The 17839-nt window shown below is 43.4% G+C and overlaps 1 protein-coding gene across 4 annotated transcripts in view; it reads right to left on the reverse strand.

Moving 5' to 3' along the window:
* Nucleotides 1–963: 963 nt before the first annotated feature.
* The window catches only part of PKP4 (plakophilin 4), a 228820-nt gene continuing 211944 nt past the window's right edge, over nucleotides 964–17839 (reverse strand). For 3 of the 4 annotated variants that reach the window (XM_011991719.1, XM_011991737.1, XM_011991709.1), the window contains 7 exons: nucleotides 16085–16235; nucleotides 12793–12988; nucleotides 8935–9019; nucleotides 8696–8813; nucleotides 5534–5662; nucleotides 3734–3807; nucleotides 964–1960 (listed from right to left, as the gene is read on the reverse strand). In XM_011991719.1, coding sequence (XP_011847109.1) covers nucleotides 1712–1960; nucleotides 3734–3807; nucleotides 5534–5662; nucleotides 8696–8813; nucleotides 8935–9019; nucleotides 12793–12988; nucleotides 16085–16235 — 1002 coding nt within the window. In that variant the 3' untranslated portion in view covers nucleotides 964–1711. The remainder of the gene's footprint in view (nucleotides 1961–3733; nucleotides 3808–5533; nucleotides 5663–8695; nucleotides 8814–8934; nucleotides 9020–12792; nucleotides 12989–16084; nucleotides 16236–17839) is intronic. The other variant, XM_011991728.1, reaches the window with a different exon arrangement.

Below are 17839 nucleotides of genomic sequence, written 5' to 3' on the forward strand. Positions count from 1 at the left end.
CCTTAGGAACCTTCATGCTCGCGCTGGTATTTCCATTTCACTTTGGATGCTAATCTTGGGCTGCTGTCCATTCGGCAACAAAACATAGCTTTCTCTTGGGTTTCTTTCCATATACTCACAAATGTAAGTACAAATGTTTTAATCTGTGATTTGTATCACACTTGCAGGGTATACTGAGTTAAGACAACACTTCTGGGTTTGACGCCATGGGGGTTAGTTCCTAGTTTTCCTAGTACAGCTATAGGTAAATTAGTTCCTAGTTTTCCACGATGGCACTTAACCAATGTGGCATTTCCATATTTACACAAAGATCCAAGAGCTAGGGCTGAAGGGTGGAAACTGCAAGACCCGAGAAGGCCTCAGATTTTGGGCCTGGTGCCCCTCATTGTCTCCACAGATGGAGAAAAGCTCCCAAGTAATGCTGTGTGGTGCTATGGGGTCCTCTGCCTACCCTATCTGTGGGGCTTCTTTCCCCTGCCCCATTCCTAATCCAGGAATTACTGTCTCATGGAATTATTCAACAAGATCATAATTTAGAATTTGTTTTATTATATTGGTGCCAACGAAATAAATGCCCAACCACTATTATTATGAAGTTACCGAGTTCTTAAAAACGATGCCTAAAAAAGTATCAATTTAGTTACGGCCACGCTGCCAGATATAACTTGTCTTAGGTGAAGAGTGATGATATGTACATATGGGTCTGAGAAAAACATGATAAAACTGTAAAGTGTACTAGATTTAAAATAGATTCCAAGAAATAAAAACACCTACATAGTCAGAGGAGGAAAGTTCATAGCTTAATTCTTTGGTGTGGTCCATCTTACAAAGTACATATAAAACTAGGAAAAGTCCAAAATAGTTGGATATGTTTAGGCTGTTTCCAACATGCAGTTAGATTTGTGTTTATTAAATCTGCTTTTCCATATACATACAGAAAATTTAAAAAGAATAGAGAACACATTTCCAAGGATGAAATTTCCACATTTATTTTTCTTTTATGTGCATAGAAAATGGCAGTGAAGTGTCCTATGAACGAGGCGAGGAATGGGCATGGCGCTGCGGTACCAGCCTGGACGTTGTGCTTCCAAAGTACACTACGCGTGGTGGGGATAAAGGGCGTCGCAGTTTGTTTTTAATTGCTCACAGTTCCTTGGGCTTCCCATTTGTTTTTGAAGTTGTCAGTTTCTTCAAATCTCTTCTCAAGTGACACACTGCATTACAAATGATGGCACTTAACCAATGTGGCATTTCCATATTTACACCAACAAAGAAATTTACAAGACATAATAGCATACAATCTTGACATTTAGTAATAGCAATAAAACATGGGCATCCATTTTATTTTTTCTGTACAAACTATCAGAACATAACTTTATTCACATTAAAAAAATCTTTAATTTGATTTGACCTACACATCCCCCATTTCATTTCACCCATTTCTCAAACCTCTCATCACGTCACCCACACCTTCATCAGACTACAGAATCTATAAGTAATTAGATCTAACAACTAAATAGAGCTTAGAAAGTCCTCTCCCAAAATTTCCTCACTTCCCTGATAATTCCTCAAAAAAGAAAAAAAAAAACGCACTTCACTCATTCCTTCCACTTCACTTTCACATTTCAATCATCAAATCAGCAAGATGGACTTTTCACCTCAATCCAAACAAGGTTAGAAAGAAAGAGTTCCTCTGTCGGGCATCTTGATGCTACACCCATGAGTCTGGGGACCCTGGGTACTGTTCTGCTCTATAAGAAGGTCGTTTAGTGGAATAAAAGTCTACATAATTTGTGGTCGATTTCAGTCCGTACTGTGTTGAGTAATCAGTAGAAGCTGGAAAGTGAACTCGGTCATCAAAATAAGGGTCTTCATAGCTATGAGGAGACTGCAAATACAATCTGTATGCATCAAAGTTCTTTCTGTTGGAGTCATCTTGACTATAATACAGCTGTTGATGCTGTTGACAAAATGAAAAGGCAAATAAATAAAAGCAATTTTTTAAAAAGACGTGTCAGGAAAATTAATGTGGGCTTCTTGCTTCATATTTTTAAAGCAATATTCAATATTTGCAGCTTAAGGTTAAAAGCTGTTTCTGGCACACACTATGTGTTTGTTTACTATTGGACTCTAAGGATTTTAAGCTGCACTCTCAGGCAGGCTGCTGAATTTCCTGTCCTAAGACCTCTAGAGAAGTAGGTGCCTCAGGAGAGCCTGAGATCTCCAGGTACGTGGCCCCAGCGGCCTCCCCTCCTTACTGGAGGCCCTGCTGTGTGCTCAGCTGTGGAGGGACCCGTTACCTGGGCATGCCGAATGAGAGGATGGTCTTGACATTTGCTTTGACATAGGGGAATTATTAGCACATCACTAATTTAGTCGAAGATTGGGTTTCTGGGCCTTGCATAATTGCATAATTACCGAACCATCTTTTAAAACATTTACTTTGGATATGAAGATGGAGTCCATCTCTCCACTTTAAAAGATGTATGTGGCTAGGTGAACAATAGTCACACTTTGGAAACTCTGCTGTAAGTCGTAATATTAAAGGAATAAGCAATCTCAAGGTAGAAGAATAGTAAAATTAGGAGAGACATGTGAGCAAATACGGTTCTAGAGGAAAAGGCTTCCCCAAGCCAGGGCTAAGTCCATCTGTAAGTGGGCAAGGCCAGGCACATGTGGGCACCCACAAAGGGCACACTGCTCTCCATTTCCTTTTGTTCAGTCTTAGTGTTGACCTCACATTAATTTCTTCAAATTGTGATGGTTATTATGTCTATCTTCTTGATCATGCCCAAATCCCACTACTTAGTAAGATGTAACAAATTTACCACACAGGAATCAATGTTATGTCCTGGAACTCAATGCATTCTAACATTATAAGGATTTCAGAGCTAAATTCTCTTTTCAAGCCAGAGTTATGATTCTGGTCTATTTTTCCTGACTAAAAAACTATGGCATAAATTATGAATAACTTGGAAAATTCGTTTTCTTCCATCTACAGAGAAAAGATGATGAGAAGGAGAGGTCTTAGAACACATCCTTATCTGAAGGACAGGATACAGTCTTGTTTTAGGAAACTCCAGCTGCTCTGTTATTGAAAGGGAAGAGGAGCGACCAGATGGTCCAGGTTCACCATGGCACCGGGAAGGACCTGAGACTGACTGCAGGCCCTTCATGAAAGCAAAGCCGGGATGTGTTATAACCGCCAGTCCCACTCTCCCACAGTGAGGTCCATTCCGGCAGGGGCTGAGTCCACTTTGACCACCGACACAAACAGACCTGGCCATGGACTCAGTGTTTTTAAATTGTGGAGCCTGGACAGAGAGGGGTGAGATGGAGAATGAGGTATACACAAAAGAGAACAAGGTGATGAGGGCATGAAGTGTGCTTACCAACCTTCCCTCACCCAGAGGCTGGAAGAGATTTTAGAGCTTTACAGAAAAAGAGTGGGAAAAGGACACCGCTGGGCAAAGGACATGAACTAAAGACTTCTTGGCTGTCCCCATCAGTGGCATGGTGGTCTCAGCAGTACCGATGTGGATACTTAAGAACGTGAGGCTACCGTGGAAATGCTTTGCTTAAACCACGGGTGAGTTTCCAAGGAGTGACGATCCCCAGGGAAAGCATCTAGGACCCTGCCGTGTTGGCCCAGCTCTGGGAAGTCAACCAACGTGGACCCCTTACTGTGTTAACTGCTAATCGGCCTTCTGTAAAAATGATATTGCAAATTCACCTGTAGCCGTCTATTTTGTTCTCTTGCTGGTGAGGAATAGGAACTGATGTAAATTGGTGAAGGTTTGCTGGAGCCTGTAAGAAAATATTTTATGAAATTAAAACTAGTGCTTATTACTCTGGTCCATTAGGCTGAGCGGTCTCCCCTGCACTAGGGCTAGTGCTGTCCCCGACAGGGCCTGCCTTCCCCAGTGCCAATGCAGGCTGGGAGAGGTAGCAGCTCAGGGTCTGGATCTGGCCTGGCTGCTGCTTAACTCAGGGCTGGGGGTGGCTAATAGCAAAACTATGGCAAAAACAGGCCGCATGTGTTTCCCCAAAAAGCAATGCCAGTGCAGAGCCCATGCACAAAGGTTCCTGCTCAAGCTCTGCTCATACGTGGGAGGGTTTCTCCGGCTGGCTTTGGACAGCAGCACAGGATCCTGAGCTGAGGAACACCCCTTTTCAGGGCTCCGAGCTACAGCAGTGGGTCAGAGAGGAGAAGCGAAACACAATATTCGAACAAGCCTCATGCCTTCCAAACAACTGGGATTCAAAATCTCAGGTCAAGGAAGGAGCAGCCGTTGGGCAACAATGGAGGCACAGTCTTGTGCCTGCTATATTTAAGTATGTTTTAATACAAAAGGAACTTGGTAATAATGAGATAATTGTCTTCAAAAGTCCATAGTAGACTCCTGATGATGTTACCCTTCCATTATTGTTAAGGCTAGCAAAGATTTTTATTTTTTTAATGAGGAAAATGAAACGTACTTGAGGCAAATTAGTTTATTGAAGCAAGCGAAGAAGATACAGAAGGGCATGCATGCTAAAGAGGCGATCTGTAAGATAAGGCAGGCTGCTGCAAGTCGGAAGCAACCATGCACTTCAGCTGGTATGTGCATTTCCTTTTGCACAGAGCTTGGTGCTGAAATGTAGCATCTGCAATTTTCTGAGCTATTAATTGCCATAGTAACAACAGTCGATTAGTAAATAGTCCTGTGAAATCACAATTTCAAAGACAACAGTACAACGAAGACTGCTCCCCCAGCAGGAGTAAAGCTGCCACTAGCTTTTATTTATTTTTAATAGACAGGTTTGAGAAAAGAGTACTTTTTGTGGGGTAGCTTACACTGACTTATTTGGAACATCTAAAGTAGTTATAATCTGCTGGACGGTTGAGAATGGGAAGAGTATGAAAGCTTAGTAACCCTTTGGGCTGGTATCCTTTAAATAAATTGTATGCACAGCTTTCTGAATAGGATATAAAAATATTAACACTATGTAACATTATTTCTGTTATTCTTAAAAAATAATCACTTTGAGAAGAATCACATTATACCTTTTGCTATTTATTCAAACTCTTCTCCATGAAAATGTAAATGAAATTGATCTCCATTCTCTGGTTTGAAGTTAAGAAATGGGCCTGTCTAGAAGACGTAGCCCCTGCAAAGCGACACCGGGCTGAGGGTTCTGATGCATGTGGAAAACACAGAGACTGCTCAAGGCAGGAGGGCACGGAGCAAAGGGACTGTGCCAGTGAGCAGCCAGAAATGATTTATTTGGATACAGCCCTCTTTTTATTTGTGGCCACCGTACAGCTACATACATACATATATACATACATACAAACAAGTACATGCTTGTTTTACTTTAAACAAGCAGAAAAGGCAACAATCCCCAAAGTAGGAAAGGGAATGACTGGAACATGGTTTGCTGCTGGGGGACCGTCTCAATACAAGCACAGGCTACTTCCCAGACCACTGGCCGAGTGCCTGCAAATGCGGCTTTTCAAGAGACTGTATCACACACCCAACTGGCGTCTTACCAGGGTACAGGCCTTTATGTGTGGCATCCCCTTGGCTATTGTAATACTGCATAGGTGGCTGGGTCCTATCGTATTCAGAGCGAGGGTCTCTGATTCCTAACAGTGCTGGTGAGGAAGAGGTGCTGCCGACTGAAGGGAGAGGCAAAGGAGGAGAGAAAGAGGGGAAGAAAGAGAAATCAGCATCAGTATCTGTGGAAAATCCTCTCCAGAAACACAAAGGTCAGTAACTAGAAATGACACACAGCTGGTGCTGAAAATATCTCAGAGGTGCTGGGAGTTGAAGAGCAGCTAGACCCAAGTACCGCAAGTGCGACCTGCATGCAGGCCCGCCACTGCACAACTCAGCAAAGTCAGCATCGGGGCTCACTCTCAAGCTGGAGGGCAAGCCGCCTGGCTAAAGAGGCACGGTGTAGAGATCATGCAGGTTTCCCCACCAGTGTGTCTCAATGTCTTAACTAGGCCTTTGAAACTGAGTAAGTGATCATAACTTACTAGCCATGCAAGAGTTATACCTGTTATTTTATGATCTCAGTTCAGTTGCTTGCAAAATACCCATCTATTTTTTTTTTTTTTTTTTTTTGAGACGGAGTCTCGCTCTGCCGCCCAGGCTGGAGTGCAGTGGCCGGATCTCAGCTCACTGCAAGCTCCGCCTCCCGGGCATTCTCCTGCCTCAGCCTCCCGAGTAGCTGGGACTACAGGCGCCCGCCACCTCGCCCGGCTAGTTTTTTTTTTAGTAGAGACGGGGTTTCCCCGTGTTAGCCAGGATGGTCTGGGTCTCCTGACCTCGTGATCCGCCCGTCTCGGCCTCCCAAAGTGCTGGGATTACAGGCTTGAGCCACCGCGCCTGGCCAAAATACCCACCTATTATCCTTTATGTATAGCTCTTCAGTCAACAGAAGTTTTATGGCATGTTTTGATTTCTAATTATTTTAAAAATATCCACATCTCTAAACGTGTTTGAATAAGAGCACCCAGTCTATAAAATTTATAATTCTTTTTATGGTTATCAAGGAAACAATTTAAACCCAGTAAGCCTGGCTCATCAGGAAACACACATGGTGCTAAGTCCTGACCTCAGAAAGGCCCAGAGGATTTTTTTAGCCCAGCTTCAGTCAACATCTAATAATACCGTATCTATCCTTAGGACTCTTTTTGGACACTCTGGCACAGAAGGAAGAGAGAAACATTTCACATACGTTTTTTTCCTTTTTCTTATTAAAAAAAAATCATCTTGCTTCCCTTAATTTCACATTATAGTGGCTACTTATTCACTTGATACACTCGAAAGCAACAGCACCCCAAACCTTGACACCAGTGGTTTTGTACAAATTGACACTTTCAGAGGAAGACTGACAATGAAATACTTTTCCTAAAAAGTCACCTCACTGACATAGGATTGCTCAGTGTTAAACATGTAAGCATGTATGGACAATGTCTATGTGCTGCTCACCTTGCTTACTTTCCAGAAGGTAGTAGGACAGAAAGCATACCTGCCTGCCTCCAATGACATCAGCCAGGCATCAGACATGCCCAGAAGCAGATCCCACACTACTGTGAAGGGATGCATGATCAGCCCTTAGAATAACTGGAGAGGAGAAGTGGAGTATTCCCTACCACTGACTAGAATCCCAAGAGGCACCTAGGAATTTGAATGGGGCTAGTCAACACTGTCCAGCATGTATATTTAAGGGGTCCTGAAAACAAGGTCACTATTCAGTAACTATGTGCTAATGAGACCAGGGGTGTGCAATCTTTTGGCTTCCTTGGGCCACACTGAAGAATAATAATTATCTTGGGCCGCACATAAAATACACTAACATTAACAATAACTGAGGAAATAAAAAAAAAAAGTCACAAAAAAATCTCATAATGTTTTAAGAAAATTTACAAATTTGTGTTGGGCTGCATTCAAAGCCATCCCGGGACGCATGCAACCCCTGGCCGCAGACTGGACAAGCTCGCACTGATCTAAAATTATCCTTTGCTTGTCTATGTGCGTTTCGTTATGCAGCCACACCTCTTTATCTCCCTGGCACCTCTATCCCCAAGACCCTAAAAGGTTCTGAACATTTTTCTAGAAGAGAGCAGTTTCAGGCTATACCTGGGAGCTTAGCAAGGATGTTAAAAACCAGACATGTAGGTTTCTTTCAAGAAAGCAACTTATAATTTAAAAACTAAGATAAATACCATATACAACAAGCACAGATAATTAAAAAAAATTCTAGTTCAAGTGGGGACATCCAATTATGTGGCAAGAACCACCGGCCATGTATATTAGTCTTTTTGGCCACATTTGTCCACATGAGAAATAAGACTGCCAGCAGTAACACTGCTGAATAAAATAGGTAATATTTAAAAGTCAGAATGGGTGATTTAAAGCGAAATAAAAATAAGATACTTATTACTCTTCCTTTCTCATTTTGGAAAGAATTAGATTTACAGGACTGATTGGCTTGGCAGTAATAATCTGCCCTTACATGTAAAAAAATTTAGTCTGAATCTCAAAACATTCTTTCCACGAAGTTAAACTTACAAAGAAGTACACAGTATGGTTGACAGGATTCCCAACTTAAAAATCTAAAAGAATTCCCACAGACCCACCCGTAAGGCCTGCTTCCATTAGCAGCAGATGCTGGGGGTCTGCAGAGGAAGAACAGCAGGCAGCTCTCCCAGGTTGCGGATCTGAAGACCTTAAAGGTCCTCTGTTAAAGGACCCTGCTTCTAAAAGGTTTCACTAAGAAAACTTAAAAAAATTCACTTTGGAGGAGATTCCAACCTTACGGTCAGCTAGCATACAGGGCAGCCACTTTCCGGCATAACCCAGCATGTCTCGAAGTGTGGCCCTCCACTCTCGGGCACCCTGCTCCCCTGTCCAGTCTGTCAACTGCAGATTTCAGGGCCCCTTCTCACACTTAGTGAGGCAGACTTGAGGGCAGGGCCTGGGGTGCTCTTGCTGATGTAAACTGGTATAAACTTTTAAAAAGGAAGGAAGAAAGTGGGCTTGTGGTTTATAATGGTGTGTGATTCCTACAGAAGGTTCTCTGCTGCATGGGTAGCGTTGGAGATGACAGGCTTAACCAGCTTATGTTTGATCTTCTCTGGCTGGGAAACAATGTTCTGTCACACAAAGGCTCTCGTGAAGGAGTGGCGTTTCCCACTGACCTGACTGAATGATGGGTGACATCTGTTGGTTGGTGGTAGACAAGGAAGGATGTGATTTGAATCGGTCTCGCTCCAATGTCGACACAGGTGTAATAAAATGGTTCTGATTCCACCCATCCTGCAGAGTTAAGAGAAAAAGAAACCTCTCAAAATGAATAATGACATTTCATTACAATAAATGATTATGAGTATGTGCTTTGATGAATGCTAATTATGCCAGAGCTATTCTTGTAGGTTACCTTTTTATAAATGCTCCGGAGGTCCCGATATTGCCATAATGTATTCAAGACCTGGGCTGCTGCCTTCACCACTTTCAGAGATGATCTAGGGAGAGAGCAAGGATGTTAATGAATGCGGGTGGCACAGCCTCAGCCCCACTCGGAGGGGTGCAGGATGAAAATCAGTGGCCAAGAGGCCATCATTCTCAGGGTCACAGGGACGGAGGCTACTGCAGGACACACCACAAAGGGATCAGGTGTGCCTAGGAGTTGATCAGGTTCGGGACTGGCCAGAGGTGGCAAGAACTGAAGTGAGGCCATCAGGCAGTGAGCTCTGTGGAGCAGCTGTGGCTTGGACAAACCTGAGTTGAGGATCTCTGTCGGTGTCAATCCCAATTTCCCTCCACATCTTCACTGAGGGCCACTGATCTCACTGGGGCTTTGGGATTCATGCAACCATGACTCTACATTCTGAGTGTCTGGGGACCCTCCCAAGTGAATATGTTTTATCCCTCCTTCTTTATTAAGCCTTCATCTAAATACCTCCATTGCCTCATCATTCATACCTCTAAGTAAAAAATGGGTGTTTTAATGTTGAATTTGGAAAACATGGTCACAGATATGATTTCCCCTCTCTGAGGGCATTTTGCAAATGCTAGTGCTCTGTTTAAGCACTGCCGACCATGAGTCACTGGATTCACCTTGGGAGCCGCTGCTGTAAATCAGTGGCCTCACCAGTAAGTGAAAAGGGGACTTCCTGCCTCGGCTAAGGCCCTCAGATCTCTACATTGGGGTGGTACTCATGGACCAGTGCTTGGGGAGTTAGCCCTAAGGACACCTGAACACTTCTGTCTTAAGACTCCATTGACAGTTTGACTTCAACTGTATACACCAGATCTAAAATCTGGTTTTCTCTTCTACTCCTTATCTTCCCAATTACACTCTCATGAAGTGGAGGAGGATGAAGGAGGGGAGCAGGCGCTGAGCTACTTCCCCAGCCCCTAACAACAGAACGTGGGTTGCTAATGATTCTGAGGGTTTAGGTGAGCAGAGCCAGGTAAAGCCAACCCATTCAAAGCCTTTCCAACCTTTTTATTTCCAAATTGGACTATGGAACAAGAAATAGCTAAATACCCCAAAGAAATAAACAGAGATGAAATTTCAGGCACCCAAGACAGCCTCTGGAAGACAGATTTGGGGGAGCAGGGCACTTGCCCCGCATAGCCACCTGTCCTCAGCTGGGCCCTGCTGTTGCTGCTTTGTTCACCCGTCTGTCTTTAAGTGCTAGGCAGCGGGATGAAGGCTCAAAAGGCAGATTCCACAGCTGCCTGGGAGGATGGCAGCTGAAACACTTGACCAGGCAGGACCGTGCCCGGGATATGCCTTGACAACAACAGGCTACATATTTTCAAACACAAATTCCATGAGCAGAAATCTGACCCATGAGAAAAGCAAGGAAGTTTCTTTGCTCTCCTTTGCAGCAAAACTCCTTGAAACAGTTATATTTGCCTCTCCAATTTCTACCATCCCGTCTTCTCTTAAACATAGGACCTCCATATTGCTACATCCGAAAGTCAAGTTGCAGTCCTCATCCTAAGTCGCTGTATTTCACCTTGGGAGCCGCTGCTCTAAATCAGTAGCTTCATGGGTAAGTGCAGAGGGAATGCGGCGCCCTGCCTTGGCTAAGGCCATCAGATCACCATGCTGGGGTGGGCCTCCTATAACCCTCACTGGCTCTGCTCCAGCCCCACTGGCTTCCTTCTGTTCCTCAAGCACACGAGGTCCTCTAGCTTCTCAGGGCTCTCTCATTTGATGTCCCCCTCTAACTGAAATGCTCTTTCCCCAGGGAGCTGCACTGTTCCTTCCCCGCCTCCTCCAGCTCTGTGCTCAGAAGGCGCTGTCTCTGCAAGGCCTTCCTTGATTAGCATCCCTCTCCCCAGCATGGCCCATCACCTGCCCTGACATTATTATGTGCCCTGCCCCTCAGCACCACCCACCACGCTCCACGCGTTTCTGCTCGTTTGGCACCTCGTCTGCGTCTACTTTGCCCATGGAACGTAAGCTACCTCGGGTGGGGTTGTCGTGCGACCTGCCTGCTGCTGCAAGCCCAGCATAGAGAACAGCGTCTGGCACACAGCAGGCAGGCACTAAGTACTTGTGAAAGAATCAGGAGAAAAGTTAAGTGTGTGGAGCTAGGAGACAATTTGATTTGGTCCAAGACTTTCCGAATCTCTGGTTTTGAAAAACAGATTAGACTGGGTAGCAATTTTCTTAATATGCAAAGGTTCTGGCACTGGCTTAGCATCTCAGCCTCTTCTTATGCTGCTCACAAGTGCAGGCTGTCCAGCGACATTTTAAGAGCATAAGTGATTATGGTTTCACTCACTCCCCTTCCCAGCCCTCTCCACTCCCTATAACCATTTATTACTAATGAAATAGAAAAATATACATTTAAAAAAAGGACTGAAAGGAAATATCATTACTGCTGATAGGTGTGGTTTCTGGCAGATGAGAATATGGTTTGAGATTATTCTTATATTTTAGAAACTCCTTCAAAAGTATAAACTAAAGATTAGATGAGATGTAACGTGAGTTCCAGCACTGTCATTTGGCCAATTAATAAATATTCACCGAACACCTGTTATGAGCAGGCCAGGTTTATTCTAGACGCTAAGGATATAGCAGTGAACCAAAATAAAAATCCCTGCTATGGAAGAGTCAGGTACAAGAGGAAGACATAACTTCCACAGCAAGGGGAAATCAGCACTATGGAGACAGCAAAGCAGGGAGGTTGGTGGAGAGGGCTGCCAAGCTACTATGGCTCAGGGAGGTCGCTGTCCTGCTGTTCTGAGATGGCACCAGGCATCCTACTAACATTTCTCTGATCTGATACTAAGACAAACTTACAGTCACTGCTACAGCTCCATGACAAATGGCCTTCAATTTTTACCACTGATTCTCTAGTCCTTCCCTCCTGCTTCATCAGTGAGGTGTCATGCAGAAGCAAAGGGAAATGTACCATCCAAGCCTGGGGCACATCCTGAGGCCACACAGCAGCCCTGCTGCAGAGCAGTAATTTTAATACTTTCTGGGTATGTGGCAGAAAACTCAGTTCCAGAACTGGGGATTCAAGAAGACGTTCTTGCAGAACAGGCACTCAGGCCTGGAGCAGAGACAAGGGCACGAGGGAAATGGTGCCCCCTAGATTTTCCTCATCCTGGCATTTCCAAATCTTCCAGGAGTTGGCACGACCAGTTGTGGCTTTAGGGACTGCTATGGTCTGAAAGTCTGTGTCCCTTCCAAAGTTCATATGTTGAAATTCCAACCCCCAAGGTGATGGTATTAGGAGGTGGGGCCTTTGAGAGGTGATGAGATCATAAGGGAAGAACCCTCATGAATGGCATTGGCACCCTTATAGAAACAGGCCTGAGACCCCTCCCTCCTTCTACCATGCAAGGACAGCTGAAAGGCACCATCTATGAACCAGAACGGGGGCCCTCACCAGACACCGAATCTGCTGGTGCCCTGATCTTGGATTTCCCAGCCTCTAGAGCTGTGAGAAATAAATTTCTGTTGTTCATAAGCCACTCAGTTCACAACATTTTGTTGTAGCAGAACAAACAGACTAAGACAGAGACAAATACCAATGTAGGAGTGAGGGTGTTACAATAAAGTGAAAACCAAAAAAAGGCCCCATAACAGAAAACACTTCTCCCAGCACAGCAGGTTGTAAGTGCTGGAGACTGCTTAGCTTATCAGCATGTAAGAAATGCAAAAATAAATCCTTTCCAATAGGAAAGGGATCCTCAAACAAAGGCCTCATCACAGCACAATCTCAGGAATAAGAGCCCTACTTGCACCTCCTTGCCGCAGACTTGCCTGTCGCCCCTGCCTTTGGTTATGTTCACCAGCTTCTCTATGCCTCCTGAGTCGGCCAGGGCTTTCGCGTTCTCCATGTTTTTGCTGGTGACCTCGTGCAGAGCACAGCAGATGGCTGCCATGGTCTCATCAGACAAGACACTGGGGCCGTTGCCGCCGGGGAGCCGGTTGACCAGGTCTCGCATGGCGTATTTGCCTGCCAAAGGCAAAAGAGTAAATTCTGCTTCCAGATACTAGGTTTTGGTTATTGTTGTTCAGATTCTGGTGGTATGCAATCTCTTAAAAATAAAACCCCCAAAGAGACAATAACAGGGGAAAATATCAAAACTCACAGCAAAGAAGAAAAGGACAAATGTCATTATAAGGGGAAAGCTAACATTTATTGCAACGTCACTTGCAGAAATGATTCATTTATAAAACATTACTGTCAACTGCTGAAAGCAAATGTAAATCAATGCGTAAAACTGGGTAGACAAATCGAGTTGTTTTCGTTCAAGTATTTTCAGTAACATTCAGTAATGAAGGAATTATAATAGTAAATTTCATCCTTAATGGAATTCCTATGCATCACAAATACCTCAATTTCCTCTTAAAGCTTTTTAAAACTTACCTTTGAATCTGGACCAAGTCAGGCTGTCAAACAATACTTGCCATTAGATCTTTCTGGATCTTAATGTGTGAACTGGGTACAGTTACACATTTCTGTGTACAGCAGCTGATACGACAACGGTGGCAACATGTTAGTTTCTTTAAAAGATGACACAGGTAAAAGTTCTGCTATGAAAATTATAGGTATGTTATCTCCCAGGAGTAATGCGATGATAACGAAATTCTTGCTAAGACAAGGTGAGGGGAGTCTCACAGTTATTGAGATATTTCTTTATAGATACTGAATTTTTCTTATTCCTCTCCAAAAAGAGATTACCAACTGACAAACTGTAAGTGCACTACAAACAAAAAGAAATGAACTAAAGTGCAAGTAAACATTTTCTTAGTTTCCCCCATGCTAATAATTGAGTGGACGTGAAATGGGGTTTTTATAAAGGCTGTTTATATACAACGGTAAGCAGAAGACAGGTCTCAACTACATGCTGTGCAATGTACAGCACGTCGGAGGGAAGGCTCTGGCTTGCTCACAGCAAACACTGTTAGGAAGAGTGGAAAAACAGTGCTGACACTGTAAGGCCACAAGATAAATGTGGTTTACAGAGCAGATGATAAGTTAGCCCTGGTGATTTTGAATACTCATGAATGACCAAAAGGCCCATGACATGTAATTTGTCATTTTGCCAAAGCATAACTTTAAATTGCACTCCTGGGGGTTAGGCTGAGGCAGCTCGCTCTGCCTATGAGTGAGTGAGCCTGGCGGTCCCCTCAGAACTTGCAGCTCCAAACAGCAGGGTGGGTCCCACTCAGTTAAGTATGTAGTAACTTTTATGAAGTGACAAAACTTTGCTTCTTTGTGAAAAATGGCTCTGAAAAGAAAGTCCATTGCTAGTGCTGATGATGAATGTGAAAAAAGAGGGAAGAGGTCAGAGAAGGGGAAGGTTCTTAGGAACTGAAGTGCTGGGTAAATTAGAGCTAAATACTGAATCCAGGAGGGGTGCAGATCTCACAGGAAGACAGGAATAGGGAAACAAAAAAAAAAAGAATGGATTCATGGAACAGTTCAAGAGTGCTTCAGCCAGGTAAAAAAAATGCTCATCACTGGAGAGACAGGCCAGTGGAAGTTAAAAAGGGTTATTCACAGAAAACACAGAAACGCACAAGCCAAGACTTGGAACACACATTCCTCTTGCCAAAGGTCTTAGCACTTCACAGTACCAGCTCAAGGCCTCCTGTCAACCTGTGTCTTTGCGTTGTGAAATATGACAGGCCACAGGATACACGTGTCAAGCATGTATATTTTAGCATTAAAAATGCCCAAATTATACATGCTTCTTACAAGAAATCCAAACAATATAGCCATAAGAAAAATAAAGAATATCTCTCTTTAGGGACTTGAAGGATTTCTCTCAAGGAAGTGTGGGAACTGATAGATATGGCACATCTACAAGAATCGGGTGCGAGCTGGACCATGCACAGGGTGTGGAGGAACTTCCTTTCCTTTCCATAGGGGGATGACTTGGCTTAAAGGAATGGTGTGTTAAGAGCAGGTTAATCTGGGCAACAATTCAAAATAGCAATTCTGTCAGGCACTGTGTGAAGGGCTTCCATTGTAAGTCATCACGTTTAATCCTTGCAGCAACTCTTTATGGTAAACGTCATCGCCCTTGTTTCTCTCTCCTTCTCTCATGGCAGGTGTATTTTAAGTTTACTATAGATTCAGATGAATCCACATAAGATCTTGTCCCATTTCCCCTCCTTCTCCCCTGACCTGTCACCAGCTGTAGGACTTGGCATGGAGTTCTCTAATTTCCTCTTTACAGTAAACCCACAGTTAGGACAGCAGGCATCAACAGCTCCCCTTCAGAGATGAGGAGTTTCCTTTCCTTTCTAATCTAGAGAGAATAATGGAGCCTGGAGGGGGTTATACAGGACACCTCAGGTCGCATGGCCAGTGAGCAGCAGATCCTAGGAATGAAGCTCAGGTTTATGGGGGGGTCCCTGATCTCTTCTTTAGCCTGCATCCTGCCTAAGATGTGGCAATGTCCCAGAGGCAAGCAAGCTGCCTGGGATGCGGAGCTTACAGAAGTCCTCACTGTTTGATTTGTGCATGTGCCAATCCTACCTTTACAAACCTGAGAGTAAAGGCCTCCTAAAATGTTGTGGCCTTGGGGCCTTGCTTAGCTCACCCTAGTCCTGCCCCTGCCCTGGGTGGAAATGATGCTGGGACAGTGGTTCTTCTCTAGAATCAACATTTATACCGATGTGAGAGGGGAAAGCTACAAAACATTCATGTGATTTTTTATTTAGAGTATGGTATTGTTGGTGAATTAGCAGATATCAGTCCAAAAATTGGAAAGGGAGAATTAAGATTTTTTGTGGCTCAGAATATAGGGAACTCTCTTAGAAATGAGAGACACTAACTCTACTACTGTTGTAAGGTACAACTAAAATTGCTGGCCTTTCTGAAAATTTACCTTCCCTAATCAATGATTAATTAATGAGCTTGCCTCCTGCTGAAAAAGAATGGTCACAAAGCAGGAGTACTCAAATATGCCAAGAAACTGGAGACTAGGGCTCAGCTGTTAATGATTTTAGAAGCCATATATTTATTAATCAAAAGAAGAGTTTCACGAGTTTTGTAGCTGCTCTCACATTTACAGCTCATCTTGTCACCAGAACATACCTATGAGCTCCTTGTTGCGAACATCGAGTGCCATATTCCTCAAGGCGGTTGCCACGGAAGAAACAACTCTATCATTATCCATTCTCAGAAGCTCCACAAGGATGGGGAGCCCCTTTTCTTTTCGGACGGCCGCCCGGATGTATGCTGCAAACTAGTGAGAAAAATAAGGCAAGAAGTAATATAAAACAGAGTTCCACTTTCATATGTTACTGTCACCTAAAAAAGATGTTTCCAAAAGATGAACTAATAGATTAAATGGTTTCTTTCCAATTGAAGATCAAATCTGTGGTGTCAGTGAAGAGAAAACCAAAGTTGGGGAGAAAGACAGGCTGGAATGACTGATTTAAAAAGAAATCCCAAAGCCTGAAAATCTGAAACCACCATCTGCCAGATATTTTTGTGCAGAAAAGAGAAGGCAGTGATTACTTTCTATCTCAGATACATAAACATGATTAAGGAAGGATCGTGTGTTTTCTTTGCAGTTGGTCCCCTGCCAAGCCCAGAGGCTATAAATAGGATGGCAGAGACAGTAACCCATCAGCACACATGAAAGGAGAACCTGTCTCCATCAAGTCATTTTTTTTCTCCATTCCCTGCAACAATATTTAGAGTTCAGTAACCTGTCAAAGAGATTGGCTGGAAAAATCCCTTGCCTCAGAAGAAAGAGAATTCTCCAGAAACATCCAGCATCATAATTCATACAGCCTGGTGAAAAAGTAAGTATATTTGTGTGCAAAATGCATTCTCACTCAAGATTAGTTAGCTGCTGATGCTGTTTTTTAAAAATCCATAGTCAAGAAATTTTTCTGTGACTATGAAGAAACTCTGTATAGTGAGTCAGTTTGTGTATCTTATAAAATGGAAATGAGCGCTAACTCATCAGTGAAACAACCAAAAAGTAACATTAGAAAACGGTTCTTTAATCTTGTTTTCAGCTTTGAGCTTTAATTGACTTTTTCAACCAATGCAAATCATCTTTCAAATTTTAGGGTAATTGAAAGATGCTGCTCACAAAACATCTACTTTCCTACTGTGACCAAGACGTGAGGACAGAGATCTACCAGGCCTTTCTATTATTTTGAACATTAAAATATGTGATTGACCATCCAGTTTCTTGAATACCAACAGAATAGATTATTTTAATAATACAAATAAGAGGGAAAGATGCATTTCAAAGATCCTATTTATATTCTGCATATGAAATGCATACTCCTATTTTTCAAATCAAATGAAGTCTACAAGGGGGAAATGAAGTACATGACTTGTTACTGGGCAAAGCACTCAGGCAGTTTTATGAACTTCTCTCTCTGAAACCTGCAACAACAGAACCATCTCCTTCTGTCTCACTTGGAGACCTACCAGCCCAGCCCAGCGCCCAGCCCAGCCCAGCGCCCAGCCCAGCCCAGCCCAGCCCAGCTCAGCCCAGCCCAGTCTGTCTCCCTTCTTGAGAACTACAGCCATTGCTGCTCCTGAAATAGCTTCTTACTTGATAACACTTGTGGTCACGATTATCTCATTTTCTTAGTGAAGGTCCAATATTTTAACTCACTATTGAAATCGCTTAGATATAATGTTTATATTTTAAATGAACTTGCCATCTAACTCTCACTAAATGATCCCAGACACGAACTTCGAAACAACTCAAATCACATCGATTTCAATTATTGTCTTTTTTAGTATCATCAAATGATCCTCTGGTCACAGAAGCTGAAGGTGAAGGCTGTTCTACAACATAAATGTTTATAAATACCTATG

The sequence above is a fragment of the Mandrillus leucophaeus genome, unplaced genomic scaffold (genome assembly GCF_000951045.1).
Source record: "Mandrillus leucophaeus isolate KB7577 unplaced genomic scaffold, Mleu.le_1.0 Scaffold110, whole genome shotgun sequence".
Classification (NCBI taxonomy): Eukaryota; Metazoa; Chordata; class Mammalia; order Primates; family Cercopithecidae; genus Mandrillus; species Mandrillus leucophaeus.